Consider the following 14620-nt stretch of genomic DNA (forward strand, 5'->3'; position numbering starts at 1 on the left):
AGTAAAGATCCCTTGATAGGAAATGACTTAAAAGTTACCCAGTAAAATGACCTGGGATGTTCTCTTGATAAGTGTGAATTGGACCATTTTGGTCCTGCTAAGCATTCAAAATGTAACAAGTACTTTTGGGTGTCAGGGAAAATGTATAGAGTTAAAAAGTAGATAATTCTTTAGGAATGAATGTAGTGAAGTAAAAGTTGTCAAAAATATAAATTGTAAAAATACCCCCCCCCCCCAAAAAACGACATAAGTAGCACTTTAAAGTATTTTACACCACTGGCTAATAGTCTATGGTGCAGAAACTCAAACAATGGAAAATGTGAGGTGCCTGGTACTTAGTCCCAGTGCTTTACTTGGGCAGGAGCTCACTAGATGTGGTAAACATATCAATCAGTAATGTCTAATGTAAAAGTATCCTTTCTGCTCAATATCCTTGAAATGCAGTGGCCCAACAAGTACAGATTTTCAATAGTCATGCAGAGTTTAATTGATAGGGCGATAACTGACAGTCATTGATCAAATATGAGAGGAAAGGAGACAGGCTTTTTAAAACATTGCAATACAAATTTTATTATAACATTGACAAAAATAATTTTCAAACTAATATCAGCATACCCTTCACCAGCTCTCCAAATAAGGGTTGTGTTTATGGCACAACAAAACATAAAACATATTTGCAACAAAAAAAATATGTATCTTATTGGACAAGTCTAGGTAGTGCCTCCCAGTTTCATTCCAATTTCTTCCATTTGGTTCCTAATGAATATAACCCAGGACAAGCCTCCTGATCCCACCATTTCTGTATCTTGTGGGCCTCATTTACAATTACTGTAAAAATCTGAGAACTTGTTTTATTCATCCTGACATGTAAATATGCTTTCTGCATCATTTTATACACGTGTTCATGAATTATATTAATGAGGCAAAAATAACACTGCTTTCCTTCTTGCTAAAGCGTCACCACACCTTCTTGCTGAATCCAAATGACAACCTTTTTATTTTGCTGTTTTAAGGCTCAGTGGTTCACATGTTGTTGAATCCCATCATCCCTTTCATGTTGCCAGCCGCACCCTGTTGGAACTGTCTCATCATGGACTGGAGACCAGCCATCCCACCTGAAGATGAGAGAAAAGAAATCATGCATGTCTTGGGGGGGGGGGAAAATCAGTTAAACTCGACAGCAAGGTGGCGAGGATGAGAATAGCTAATCTTAATCAAATGATTATTTGGGGTGCAAGGTGATTTGTAGATCAGGGAATCCATGCAGTCTATGTCAAATATGCATTATATAACATCCATGTCATCATGTTTGGACTGACCATATTCAAATCACTGAACTAATCTAAGTACAAAGTAACAAAGGAATAGTTTGGGAAAAGTGACATGAAAAAAATGGAAGTGAAAGTCATGCCTACCCATATGGTGGAGAACCCTTGGGTCCATCATCTTTGCCATCTGTTGGTTTAACTTAGCCATCTGAGAGGGGTTGACATTCTTGGACATGTCACCCCCTGTAAACAAGTCAAAAATTATTTTGAGACATAGCCTACTACTTGAAGAAAGCAAAATTGTGTTAGTGGACCAGTGCTTCAATTTCAGGGCTGTGTCTGGAAACGTGACTAGCCATGAAATCCTTGCTTCTTCTGTTCTCGTTTCCTCCGCTCACAAAGTGCAGTTGAGAAGATCCAAGGCCCTTCCCTCAGACCTCTTCCAATGTGCTTTGAGAGGGGAAGGGGGAAAATGGAGGAAGCAAGGATTTGACAGCTAGTAATGTTAATATGCATCCAAGAAGTGCATACCTTTGAACAGGCCCTTGATGCCACCCATCTTCTTCACCATCTGGGCGAACTTTGTGTATTGTGTGAGCAGCTCCTGGACGTCCCTGGTGGCAACCCCAGAACCCCGCGCAACCCGGGCAATTCGGTTCGGCTGCTTGGTGAAGAGCTTTGCACCGTCTTTGTTGTCAAGTTCTGCAAAGAACAAAGAATCCATGGTTAGGAAAACAATTACATATCTTGTATAACCCTTTCGTTTGTAATTTACTGTTTATTGACATTAGATACAATACTGAGTTGCACACTCCTTTGTCCTCAGAACAGCCCGAATTCATCAGGGTATGGACTCAAGGTGTCAAGTGTTCCACAGGGATGCTGGCCCATGTTAACCAAAATCATACCCACAGTTGCATCAAGTTCACAGGATGTCCTTTGGGTGGTGGACCATTCTTGATACACATGAGAAACTGTTTAGCGTGAAAAACCCAGCAGCGTTGCAGTTCTTGACAAACCCGTGTGCCTGGCACTTACAGCCATAGCCCGTTCGAAAGGCAATTAAAATGGAACTAACACCATTTCAGCAACATCAAATCCTATTCAAATATGTTCATCTACAAGAACAATTACAATTTTTGGAGCATTTTCTGACAAGCAAGCACTTAGATATGGTCATGTTCACATTTTCATACTTTACGTCATTCCCAAACATTGTAAGGCATTTGTGAAAATTCTATAGCAATAGAGTGGGAAAGCGGCCATGTGTTTGGACAATTAATAGACACTGCAGTAAATAAAATTGACCAAGACCGTAGTCTAAGCAGACCGGTACACCATAGCCAATCAGCACTGCAGTGCCTTCGTTAAGTATTCAGACCCCTTGACTTTTTCCACAATTACAGCATTATTTTTAAAAATGGATGAAATAAATAATCCTCAGCAATCTACACTCAATAATGACAAAGCAAAAACAGGTTTACAAATGTTGCCATATTAAAAATACCTTATTTACATAAGTATTCAGACCCTTTGCTATGAGACTCGAAATTGAGCTCAGGTTCATCCCGTTTCCATTGATCATCCATGAGATGTTTCTACAACTTGATTTGAGTCCACCTGTGGTAAATTCAACATGATTTGGAAAGGCTCGCACCGGTCTATATAAAAAAAGGTCCCACAGTTGACAGTGCACGTCAGAGCAAAAACCAAGCCATGGAGGTCGAAGGAATTGTCCGTAGAACTCCGAGACAGGTTTGTGTTGAGGCACAGATCTGGGGAAGGGTACCAAAACATTAATGCAGCATTGAAGGTCCCCCAAGACCACAGCAGCCTCCATTCTTCTTGGGTATGATGCTACAAGATTGGCACACCTGTATTTGGGAAGTTACTCCCATTCTTCGCTGCAGAGCCTCAAGCTATGTCAGGTTGGATGGGGAGCGTCGCTGCATAGCTATTTTCAGGTCTCTCTAGAGATGTTCGATTGGGTTCAAGTCCGGGCTCCGGCTGGGCTACTCAAGGACTTGTCCCGAAGCAACTCCTGCGTTGTTTTGGCTGTGTGCTGAGGGTCAACGTCCTGTTAGAAGGTGAACCGTCGCCACAGTTTGAGGTCCTCAGCAGGTTTTCGTCAAGGATCACGCTGTACTTCACCCCGTTAAATCTTTCCCTCAATCCTGACTAGTTTCCCAGTCCCTGCTGCTGAAAAAAAATATCCACAGCATGATGCTGCCACCACGCTTCACCGTAGGGATGGTACCATGTTCCCTCCAGACGTGACGCTTGGCATTCAGGCCAAAGAGTTCAATGTTGGTTTAAATCAGACCAGAGAATCTTGGCGCCAGAAGAAATGGCAGCAGTTTTACGGGCACCTAGCCAATTGTGCAAATGTGTTTTTCACATTATTTGTAACTTATTTTGAACATAATGTTTCTGCCACCGTATCTTACGGCAAAAAAAGAGCTTCTGGATATCAGGGATATCAGCGATCACTCACCTCGGATTAGACAAAGATTTTTTTCCTTCAACAAGCAGGACGCACAGGATATACTGCTAACAGCCTTCCCTGTAGCTCAGTTGGTAGAGCATGGTGTTTGCAACGCCAGGGTTGTGGGTTCGATTCCCACGGGGGGCCAGGCCAGAAAGAAAATGTAAGTCGCTCTGGATAAGAGCGTCTGCTAAATGACTAAAATGTAAATGTAACATCCGACAAGGCCAACATCCCCGTTATCGGCAAGAGAAAGCGACGCAGGTACAGAGGACATAGAGCGGGGTGCCACATAAGCATCCGCAGAAGGTGAGTGGGAAAGGTGCCGTTACCATCAATATTACCCGCCAACGTACAATCATTGATTGTAAATTAGACGAGGTACGATCACAAATATCCTACCAACGGGACATCAAAAAACTGTAACATCTTACGTGTCATGGAATCGTGGCTGAATGCAGACATGGATATTCAGCTAGCAGGATATACACTGCACTGGCTAGGTAGAACAGCACCCTCTGGTAAGATGGGGGGGGGGGGTCTGTGCATATTTGTCAACGGCTGGTGCACGAAATCTAAGGAAGTCTCTGGATTTTGCTCACATGAATTAGAATATCTTAAACTGTAGACCACACTATTACTTTATACTTTTTGTGGCTGTTTATTTACCACCACAGACAGATGCTGGCACAAAGGAAATAAGCAAACAGGAACCTGCTCACGCAGAGGCGGCGCTCCTAGTGGCCAGAGACTTTAATGCAGGGAAACTTGAATCCGTTTTACCTAATCTCTGTTAAAATGTGCAACCAGAGGGATTTAAAAAAAAAAATAATTCTAGATCACCTGTACTCCACACAGAAGCGAACAAAGCACTCCGACGCCCTCTGTTTGGTAAAGCTGACCACAATTCTATCCTCCCGATTCCGGTTTACAAGCAAAAACTAAAGCAGGAAGCACCAGTGACGCAGTCAAAAAAGGCTTCATCAATAAGTGCATCGAGGACGTCGTCCCCACAGTGACTGTACATACCAACCAGAAGCCATGGATTACAGGCAACATTCTTACTGAGCTAAAAGGGTAGAGCTGCCGCTTTCAAGGTGCGGGACTCTAAACCGGAAGCTTACAAGAAATCCTGCTATGCCCTCCGACGAACCATCAAACAGGCAAAGCGCCAATACAGGGCTAAGATCGAATCATACTACACCGGCTCCAACGCTCGTCTTATGTGGCAGGGCTTGCAAACTATTACAGACTACAAAGGGAAGCACAGCCACGAGCTGCCCAGTGACACAAGCATACCAGACAAGCTGAATCACTTCTATGCTCACTTCAAGGCAAGCAACACTGAGGCATGCATGACAGCGTCAGCTGTTCCGGACGACTGTGTGATCACGCTCTCCGTAGCTGACGTGAGTAAGACCTTTAAACAGGTCAACATTCACAAGGCTGCGGGGCTAGACGGAGTACCAGGACGTGTGCTCACCAACTGGCAGGTGTCGTCATTGACATTTTCAACATGTCCCTGATTTGAGTCTGTAATACTAACATGTTTCAAGCAGACCACCATAGTGTTCTTGGGCACCGGAGCACCAAGTCCAGGACCAAAAGGCTTTAGCTTTTACCTCCAAGCCATAAGACACCTGAACAGGTAATCAAATGGCTACCCAGACTATTTGCATTGTGTCCCCCCCCACTTACACTGCTGCTACTCTGTTTATCACATATGCATAGTCACTTTAACTATACATTCATGTACATACTACTTCAAATAGCCCGACTAACTGGTGCCTGTATATAGCCTCGCCACTCATTTCACCGTTGTTTTATTACCTTATGTATTATTCACCTAATACCTATTTTTCACTTACAAATTTGCACTGTTAGGGCCTGTAAGTAAGCATTTCAAAAGGAACTCCGGAGCTCTGTCAGTGACCATCAGGGTCTTGGTCACCTTCCGGACCAAGGCCCTTCTCCCCTGATTGCCAGCTCTAGGAAGAGTCTTGATGGTTCCAAACTTCTTCCATTTAAGGATGACAGAGGCCACTGTAATCTTGTAGACATTGTTTTGGTAGCCTTCCCCAGAGCTGCACTTCAACACAATCCTGCCTCGGATCGCTACCGACAATTCCGTCGACCTCATGGCTTGCTTTTTGCAATGACATGCACTGTCAACTGTGGGACCTTACATAGACAGGTGTGTTCCTTTCCAAATCATGTCCAATCAATTTAACACAGGTGACTCGAATCAAGTTGTAGAAACAATGGATGCACAATGTAGTCTCATAGCAAAGGGTCTGAATACTTACGTAAATAAAGTGTTCAACTTGTAAAACATTTCTAAAGAAAACTGTTTTCACTTTGTCATTATGGGGTATAGTGTGTGTGGATTGATAAGGGAAATAAATTATCCATTTTAGATTCAGGCTGTAACATAAATGTAGAAAAATGGGTCTGAATACTTTCAGAATGCCATGTATTGTAGTGGAGTAGCCAACAAAATGTTGCTGTATTAGGTCTGTTCCTCTTTTGCATTGTGTTTTTTGGTTATTCATTGTCAAGCTTTAAAAACCAAAGCCAGACCACAATACTTTAGCAGCCTAGCTAAGACTGTGGCATGCGTCTTTACACTTTCACTCCTCTGTGCGCTGTAAATGGGACACACGAAAGCAGCGCATTTGAAGTGGAATTCACCAAAGTGACCGCATCAGGCTGTAACTTAATAAACTAAATGACTCAACTAATTTAGAGTCACTTGTGTGTGCTAGCCTATTAGCCACATTATGACTTGTGATCATTGCCCTTTCTAATTTGATTGTATTGAGATTCCCAGCCCTAGTCACCGGTCTCCTCCCTTTCATCTAAACTGATTGAAGTGGATTTAACAGGTGACAAATATAAGGGATCATAGCTTTCACCTGGATACACCTGGTCAGTCTGTCATGGAAAGAGCAGGTTCCTAATGTTTTGTACACTCAGTGTATTTACCTTGGTCATTCATGCTGTCCATAATTGTCATGAGTTTCTTCAACCTGGCCATGGACTCCTGCTCGTTACCTTTGCTCATGAAGTCCGTTCCGAAACCTGGGATCATACCCTTGTGACAATAACATAAGTAAGATGAGCAACTTATGTGATTAGAATAATATACAGTGCCTTCAGAAAGTATTCACACACACTTAGTTTTTCCACATTGTTGTTACAGCCTGAACTTTAAATTGAGATTTTTCACTGGCCTACACTCACAACCCCATAATGTCAGTGGAATTCTTATATACACATACACAAATTAATAAATGAAAAAAATAAAAATGTCTTGAGTCAATAAGTATTCAACCCCTTTGTTATGCCAAGCCAAAATAAGTTCAGGAGTAAAGATTTGCTTAAGTCACATAATAAGTTGCATGGGCTCAGTGTGAGCAAGTGTTTAACATGACTACTGAATATCTGTACCCTACACATACAGATAATTGTAAGGTCCTTCAGTCGAGCAGTGCATTTCAAACAGATTCAAGCAAAGACCAGGGAGGTTTTCCAATGGCTCAAAGGGCACCTACTGGTAGATGGGTAAAAAAAATAAAAAAGCAGAAATGTAATATCCATTTGAGCATGGTGAAGTTATTACACTTTGTATGGTGTATCAATACAAAGATACAGCCATCCTTCCAAACTCAAGTTGCCAGAGAGGAAGGAAACCACTCAGGGATTTCACCATGAGGCCAAAGGTGACTTTTAAACAGTTAAAGTTTATTGGCTGTGATAGGAGAAAACTGAGGCCAGATCAACATTGTAGTTACTCAACACCAACCTAATTGACAGAATCAAAAGCAGCATGTACAGAATAAAAATATTGCAAAGCATGAATCCTGTTTGCAACAAGGCACAAACGTATAACTGCAAAGAAATGTGGCTAAGCAATTCACTTTTTGTTAAGTGTTATGTTTGAGGCAAATCCAATACAACTGAGTATCGCTCTCCATATTTTCAAGCAGTGGTGGCTGCATAATGTAATGGTTATGCTACGACTGGGGAGAGTTTCAGGATAAAAAAATAAAACGGGATGGAGCTAAGCACAGGCAAAATCCTAGAGGATAACCTGGTTCAGTCTGCTTTCCACCAGACACTGGGAGATTAATTCACCATTCAGCAGGACAATAACCTAAAACACAAGGCCAAATCTAGACTGAAGTTGCTTACCAAGAAGACAGTGAATGTTCCTCAGTGGCCAAGTTACAGTTTTAACTTAAATCTACTTGAAAAGCTATGGCAAGAACTGAAAACGGTTTTCTAGCAATGAGGAACAACCAATTTGACAGAGCTTGAAGAATAGAGAAAATGTTACACAATCCAGGTGTGGAAAGGTCTTAGACTTTTCAATACATTTAATAAAAAATAAATAAAAATAAAAATAAAAAAAAATAAAAAAAATTCACTGTCATTATGGGGTATCGTTTATAGACGGTTAAAAAACATATCTGTTGAATCCATTTTGAAATCAGGCTATAATGCAAAATAAGTCAAGGGGGTATCAATACTTTCTGAAGGCACCAAAACATTTAGGTAGCCATTATTAACCATAATCAGGGCAAATGAAAAACAAGGGATACAATTGACCGTTTCGAAAGGCCTTTGTGCTGAAACATTCACAGTCTGGTTTTATCTATAGCATGAAGCCCTATAAGAAATAAGCTTTACAGTGTAGCGCTGATCATTATTTAAATAGGTATTCAGGACGCCGTTTATTTACCATGATCTGGCCAAACGGTCCCATCTTCATGATGTTCTGAAACTGCTCGTACATGTCTCTAAGAGTGAACTGACCTGTGGCAAAAATGGTGATTAGAAGATGCTTATAAACAATGTGACCCAACAATCATACCACATGACAATGTATAACTTATGGACTGCAGAGCATAAGCATACCCTATGTCAGTTATAATATGGGGCCTGTATTACATGTCAGCTGATGAGCTCATTCTCACCATGTTTCAGCTTGTCAATCAACTCCTCGTTGTCATCCAGCTTGAGTTCGTTGACTTTGTCTATCAAACCTTCAATGTCTCCCATGCCTGAGGACAAAAATACACAACTCAAGAAGTTGTACTAAACAGGGGAAAAAAACGACATGCCATGTGACCTCTTATGATGACACTTTATTCAAAAGGGTTCACAGCTTACCCAGTAGCTTGCTGATGAAGGGTTGGGTCTTAAATGGCTCCAAGTCATCAATGTGTTCGCCAGTACCAATGAAAATGATGGGACTCTTAGTAGCAGCCACTCTAAAAGGCAACATGAGCACGAAATGTCCAGGTTAGCATTGAGATTATGAACTCTGCAGTAGTAAAGGAAACTCAGTTCACCATAACGTGGATAAATTGTTTAAACAAAGATCACTATTTACGTACGCACTGAGAGCACCACCACCTTTGGCGTGACCATCTAGCTTTGTCACTATAACTGAGGCAACTTCTACTTTGTCTTTGAAGGCTTTTGCCTGTGCTTCACAAGCTTGACCAATGGAGGCATCCATCACGTACACAATGTTGTCGGGTTGCTGGAGGAAAGAGATGCATGCTTGGGGTGAAACCATGCATTAGTACATTTTCTTTGGAGCATTACATTTTATAATGACAATACAAAAGCTTAGGCTGGCAGAAAAATCAAAATGTCCCCAGAAATTAAGTTTTGCATTAGTTTACTGTATTGATGACATTGAAGGGCTCTGGATAGTTTGCAGATTGTTACCTACCACTGCATTGGAAACCTGCAACATCTCCTCAAAAAGGGAATCTTCTTGCTTGTGTCGACCACTAGTATCAACAATAATTATTTCAAAGCTCTCATTCTTAAACTTTTCCACACCTTCCGCAGCTATGACGACAGGGTCCATCTCTGTGTAACTGGATATAACAAAGTTAGTGTACTGTATATGCAAGCATTAGCATGAAAATCTAATATTACAACAAAAAATGACTTGAGATGGATCACACAGCTGAGAAGCAACCAAATGCAAAGCATGTCATACCTTCCATAGAATGGAATTCTGGCTTTTGTTGCATTTTGCTTCAACTGATCAAAGGCACCTGCGTACACACAAAAAAGGCTGTAGACTTAGTTGTTAATGCTCATTTCTTTCCAGATGGACTATTAAAACAGATAGATTAAGATAAATTAAGATAATGAAACTTCACCAGCTCTAAAAGTGTCAGCGCATATCAAACAGGTTTTCCACCCTTTTCTTTGGTAGTAGTACGCCAGCTGTAGAAACAGTATTCAATACATTAGTGAAATGATCAAAGGTATAATATATTTTGGACAAATGGCCAACTGAATGACCTTATCTTTAGGCTGATATCCAGGAATGGCTCACCTTGGAACATGTTGTGGTTTTCCCACTGCCCTGAAGACCCACAAACATGATGACATTGTTCTTTCCCTTTGTGGGTGTCCAAGCCTTGACACCTGGATCCACCAGCTGAGAGACAACAACAAGAGCAAAATCTTAGACAAATAAACAAACACTCCCATCCAATCCCATCAAATGTGACTAACACATAAGCATTGCATATTTGTCAAAGATGTGAAGTGAGAATGTAGGGTGCGTCTCATTCAACCACATAAGCTTCTTTAAAAAAAAAAGAAAAAAGTGTAAACAAGCCATCTGATCTGTGACCCATATGAAACAAACTGATAGTATCTATATCCAAGAGTAGGCCTTCCCTAACTAAGGATGTATAGCTAAGTGATCAAAACGTTAAAATACAGCTATTTGAGTCCTTTGCTGAATTAAGCTAATTGTTTGAGGGGGAATGACTGGTTTGACTGTACAGTAAATAACCAAAACCGATTACTTATGTTATAGTTGACTCATTCAAAACACCTCAGAATATCAATAGACCACATGACTTGAAAACCACCACTATGGAAATATCCAGGAAGTCCCACCAACAGCCTGGTGGCAGTCAGACATCTACCCAAGTTTTCTATCAAACCTTAACTCCTTCACTTACTTCATACTGGACCATCATTGAACCAATAATGTACAGAGTTATTCTAAGTTCCACACAACATTAAATGACAAACATTGAATTAAGAATTGTCAGAATGAGACAGACCTTGACCAGCTCCTTGAACACAGAATGCTGAATCATTCGCCTCTTGTTCAGCCCAGAGGCCATCTCCTCCAGGTCGATGGTTGACCTGTGGTCAGAAGAATTACATTAGTGGAAAACATTTTGAGTTTAAGTTTTTAAAAACAGAATTCAGCTTTATCTACTACATAACAGTGTGTGCCTGAATATTGTTACCCACTTGACATTTTCTCTGAGCTGCTTCACCAATTTGATGTTGACATCAGCTTCTAGGAGGGCAGCACATACTTCTTTCAGCATTGCATTTAATACCTAGAGAAAAATAACACAATCTATGGGAATACATACGGTCTGGCGTGGGTGAAACCTGTCTTTGCAAAATTGTTATATATATATATATATACACACACACACACTTTTTTTTAATTGCCAAAAGTTTAAACAAAAACAAGATGTCTGATATGATATACCTCCTCATTGATGATGGTGGCATTGCTCAGTGATCGCAACGCCGAGGTTATTTTTCTTCCCAAGTCGGCTAACACCATATTGGCAGTTCTTGTGTAACCTGGAAAAAATATTTGGAATAGCAAGCTTGTTCTGTCATACTGCCAACAACTACTGGATAATAATGTTTTCGGGGAAAGGGCCTTACAAAATCAGTTGAGAAATACGGCCTCAATACTGAGGGGGAACCCCCTTGTCTCCACACCTTTCTTTCACTGCCTCTTATTTGTGATCAAACGTCCGTGGTTGACTTCCTAAACTGAGCAGAGAACGAAAACAATGTGACAAGCTAACTCCGTTACCTAGCTAACGTTAGTAAACAGATGGCTAAGACAGTATGGTAGGATCTAAAGTCACAATTAACTACCAAAATACAAACACTTGCAAGTAGACATTTATTGCGCCATACCATCGACACCGCTTGTAAAGCTAGCTAAATTGCCAGTTAACTAGTTAACGTTCGCATCCACAGCTGCAGTGATGAGGCAGGGATTCGCCAAGTATATGGACCCCGACAGCATTATAATTTCATTCGATATATAGCATTTAAATATTTACAAACCAGTAGTTGACTACTACATTATAATTCTTATAAACAATGATCGTTACATCAGGTTTACTAACTGGCTTGAGAAAACTAACACGGGGAAAAAAAGTAATAATAATGAGCGTCATCTACAATCTAAAATCCAAAATACCCCCGTTCCTATCTAGTTCCGGGTTCATGTTTACTTCTTTGTGACCCCTGAATTTTAAAGTAGTGCAAATGTAATGTCCCCCCTACGTGGAGTAAACGGTCGTTTTATTCAACACGCGTCCATTTCCTTTGTCAAAAAAAAAAATATATATATATATTTTCTAAAATTAGTTACATGAACTAAATAACATATACGAAACCCACTCAATTTTCACCAATAGTTAGCAAATTCTCGTACCTCTTCAAATACGTATCTGGAATTTTCGACACATGCGTAACGAAAATGTAAGCGTGAGCAACTATTTACCTCAGTCATGAGCAATTGTATGTGGCAAAATATTTGTTGAATAACTTTTTAGACGCAAAACATAAATAAAAATGAAATCATACAATTACTCTCCACAGTTAATTCCAAGGACCTGCCGAAGTTGATTGGCTGGTTGGAGGAACTATAGAAGGACGAATGGAATTGCATTCAGCATTTCTCAAAGTCGATCCTCGGGACCCAACAATATACAGCTGATAAAAATGATCAGAGCCTGATGATTAGTTTAGTTTATTTGAATCAGCTGTGTAGTGCTATGGCAAAAAACAAAAAGTGCATCCCTTGGGGTCTTGAGGACAGGTTTGGGAAATCATGGTAAATGGAACGAAGTCAAACATGGTTTCCATATGTTTGGAACCGTTCCATTGATTCCTTTCCAACCATTACAATGAGCCCGTCCTCCTATAGCTCCTCCCATCAGCCTCCTCTGATTTAACCCCAACATTAGATAGATTCTTGAGTCTTGCTCTCGAGAACCCAAGGGGGCATTTAGTCATCTCTTGGGTTCTCAATCACTGGTGTATAACACGCCCCGCAAGGCAGTCCCCCTCCCAGATAGCATATGAACAGGTCATAAGCCATGGCAAAAAAATAATAGAATTACAGCGAATTTGCTGTAAAACTGCTAAATGTTCTCTCAGCCTCATGGCAAATGTGAAGAATAGCAGGAAATTAGCTTTAAAAATGCTAAATTATCTCAGCCTCATTGTAAAATGTGTAGAATAGCATGAGATTAGCTATACAACTACACATTTCTCTCAAATAAATAAAAAACAGAATTACCTTATTTACATAATTCTTCAGACCCTTTGCTTTGTGACTCGCAATTGAGCTCAGGTGCATCCTGTTTCCATTGATCATCCTTGAGATGTTGCTACAGCTTGATTGGAGTCCACCTGTGATAAATTCAATTGATTGGACATGATTTGGAAAAGCACACGCCTGTCTATATAAGGTCCCACAGTTGACAGTGCATGTCAGAGCAAAAACCAAGCCATGAGGTTGAAGGAATTGTCTGTAGAGTGCTGAGACAGAGCTCTGGGGGAAGGGTACCGAAACATTTTGGCAGCGTTGAAGGTCCCCAAGAACAGTGGACTTCATTTTTCTTAAATGGAAGTTTGGAACCACCAAGACTCTTACTAGCTCTGGCTGCCCAGCCAAATTGAGCAATCGGGGGAGAAGGGCCTTGGTCAGTGAGGTGACCAAGAACTGTATTGTCAATCTGACCGAGCTCTAGATTTCCTCTGTGGAGATGGGAGAACCTTCCAGAAGGACAACCATCTCTGCAGCACTCCAGCAATTAGGCCTTTATGGTAGATTGGCCAGACAGAAGCCACTCCTCAGTAAAAGGCACAAGACAGCCCACTCTCAGACCATGAGAAACAAAATTCTCTGGTCTGATGAAACCAAGTTTGAACTCTTTGGCCTGAATGCAAAGTGTCCCTTCTGGAAGAAACCTGGCAGCAGCATGCTGTAGGGATGTTTTTCAGCAGCAGGGACTAGGAAACTAGTCTGGATTGAGGGAAAGCTAAACTGAGCAAAGTAGAGATCCTTGATGAAAACCTGTTCCAGTGTGCTCAGGACCTCCGATTGGGGTAAAGGTTCACCTTCCAACAGGGCAACAACCTTAAGCACACAGCCACAGGCAATGCAGTCTCAGAATGTCCTTGAGTGGCCCAGCCAGAACCTGGACTTGAAACCAATTGCACATATCTGGAGAGACCTGAAAATAGCTGTGCAGCGATGCTCCCCATCCAACCTGGCAGAGAAGAATGGGAGAAACCCCCCCTTTATACAGATGTGCCAAGCTTGTAGCGTCACACCCAAGCAGACTCACGGCTGTAATTGCTGCCAATGGTGCTTCCACAAAGTACTGAGTAAAGGGTCTGAATACTTACTGTATGTACATGTGATATTTCAGTAATTTTGAAAACATTTGACATTTCTAAACCTGTTCTAAACCTGTTTTTGCATTGTCATTGTGTAGCTTGACACTTTAAAAAAATATACATTGTAGAATAAGGCTAACAAAATGTGGGAGAAGTTGAGGGGTTTGGATACTTTCTGAATGCAGTGTGTGTACAGTTGCTGGAAATTGGCTTCAACAGCAACGTTCTCTCAGCCTCATGGTAAGAGTAGCATAACATTAGCTTTAAATTTCTCATTTTTCTTAATTCACCTTGCTCAGACCATGCTGGTCGCGCAACTGCTGTAGGCCACTCAGTTGAAAGTGAACCGCCGCTGCCTCAA

General features: G+C 41.1%; 1 protein-coding gene across 6 annotated transcripts; it reads right to left on the bottom strand.

The window, feature by feature from the left end:
* Nucleotides 1-543: 543 nt before the first annotated feature.
* Nucleotides 544-12517, bottom strand: LOC115172352 (signal recognition particle 54 kDa protein). Of its 6 annotated transcripts, none has more exons than XM_029729723.1 (17): nt 12436-12517; nt 11554-11607; nt 11312-11409; nt 11062-11153; nt 10866-10950; nt 10121-10225; nt 9942-10008; nt 9776-9833; nt 9500-9650; nt 9156-9304; nt 8929-9029; nt 8733-8819; nt 8498-8571; nt 6739-6847; nt 1800-1970; nt 1416-1511; nt 544-1115 (listed from the first exon to the last, which is right to left on the bottom strand). In XM_029729723.1, exons 3-17 carry the CDS (start codon nt 11387-11389, stop codon nt 1024-1026), a joined length of 1515 nt encoding a protein of 504 aa, XP_029585583.1. In that variant the 5' UTR covers nt 11390-11409; nt 11554-11607; nt 12436-12517; the 3' UTR covers nt 544-1023. The 6 variants fall into 6 exon arrangements, with proteins under 6 accessions (XP_029585583.1, XP_029585580.1, XP_029585581.1 ...); XM_029729720.1 differs by having other exon boundaries at nt 11497-11607; nt 12436-12515; XM_029729721.1 differs by lacking the exon at nt 12436-12517 and adding an exon at nt 12353-12407 and having other exon boundaries at nt 11497-11607.
* Nucleotides 12518-14620: the final 2103 nt, after the last annotated feature.

This window comes from Salmo trutta, chromosome 33, assembly GCF_901001165.1.
Source record: "Salmo trutta chromosome 33, fSalTru1.1, whole genome shotgun sequence".
Taxonomy (NCBI): domain Eukaryota; kingdom Metazoa; phylum Chordata; class Actinopteri; order Salmoniformes; family Salmonidae; genus Salmo; species Salmo trutta.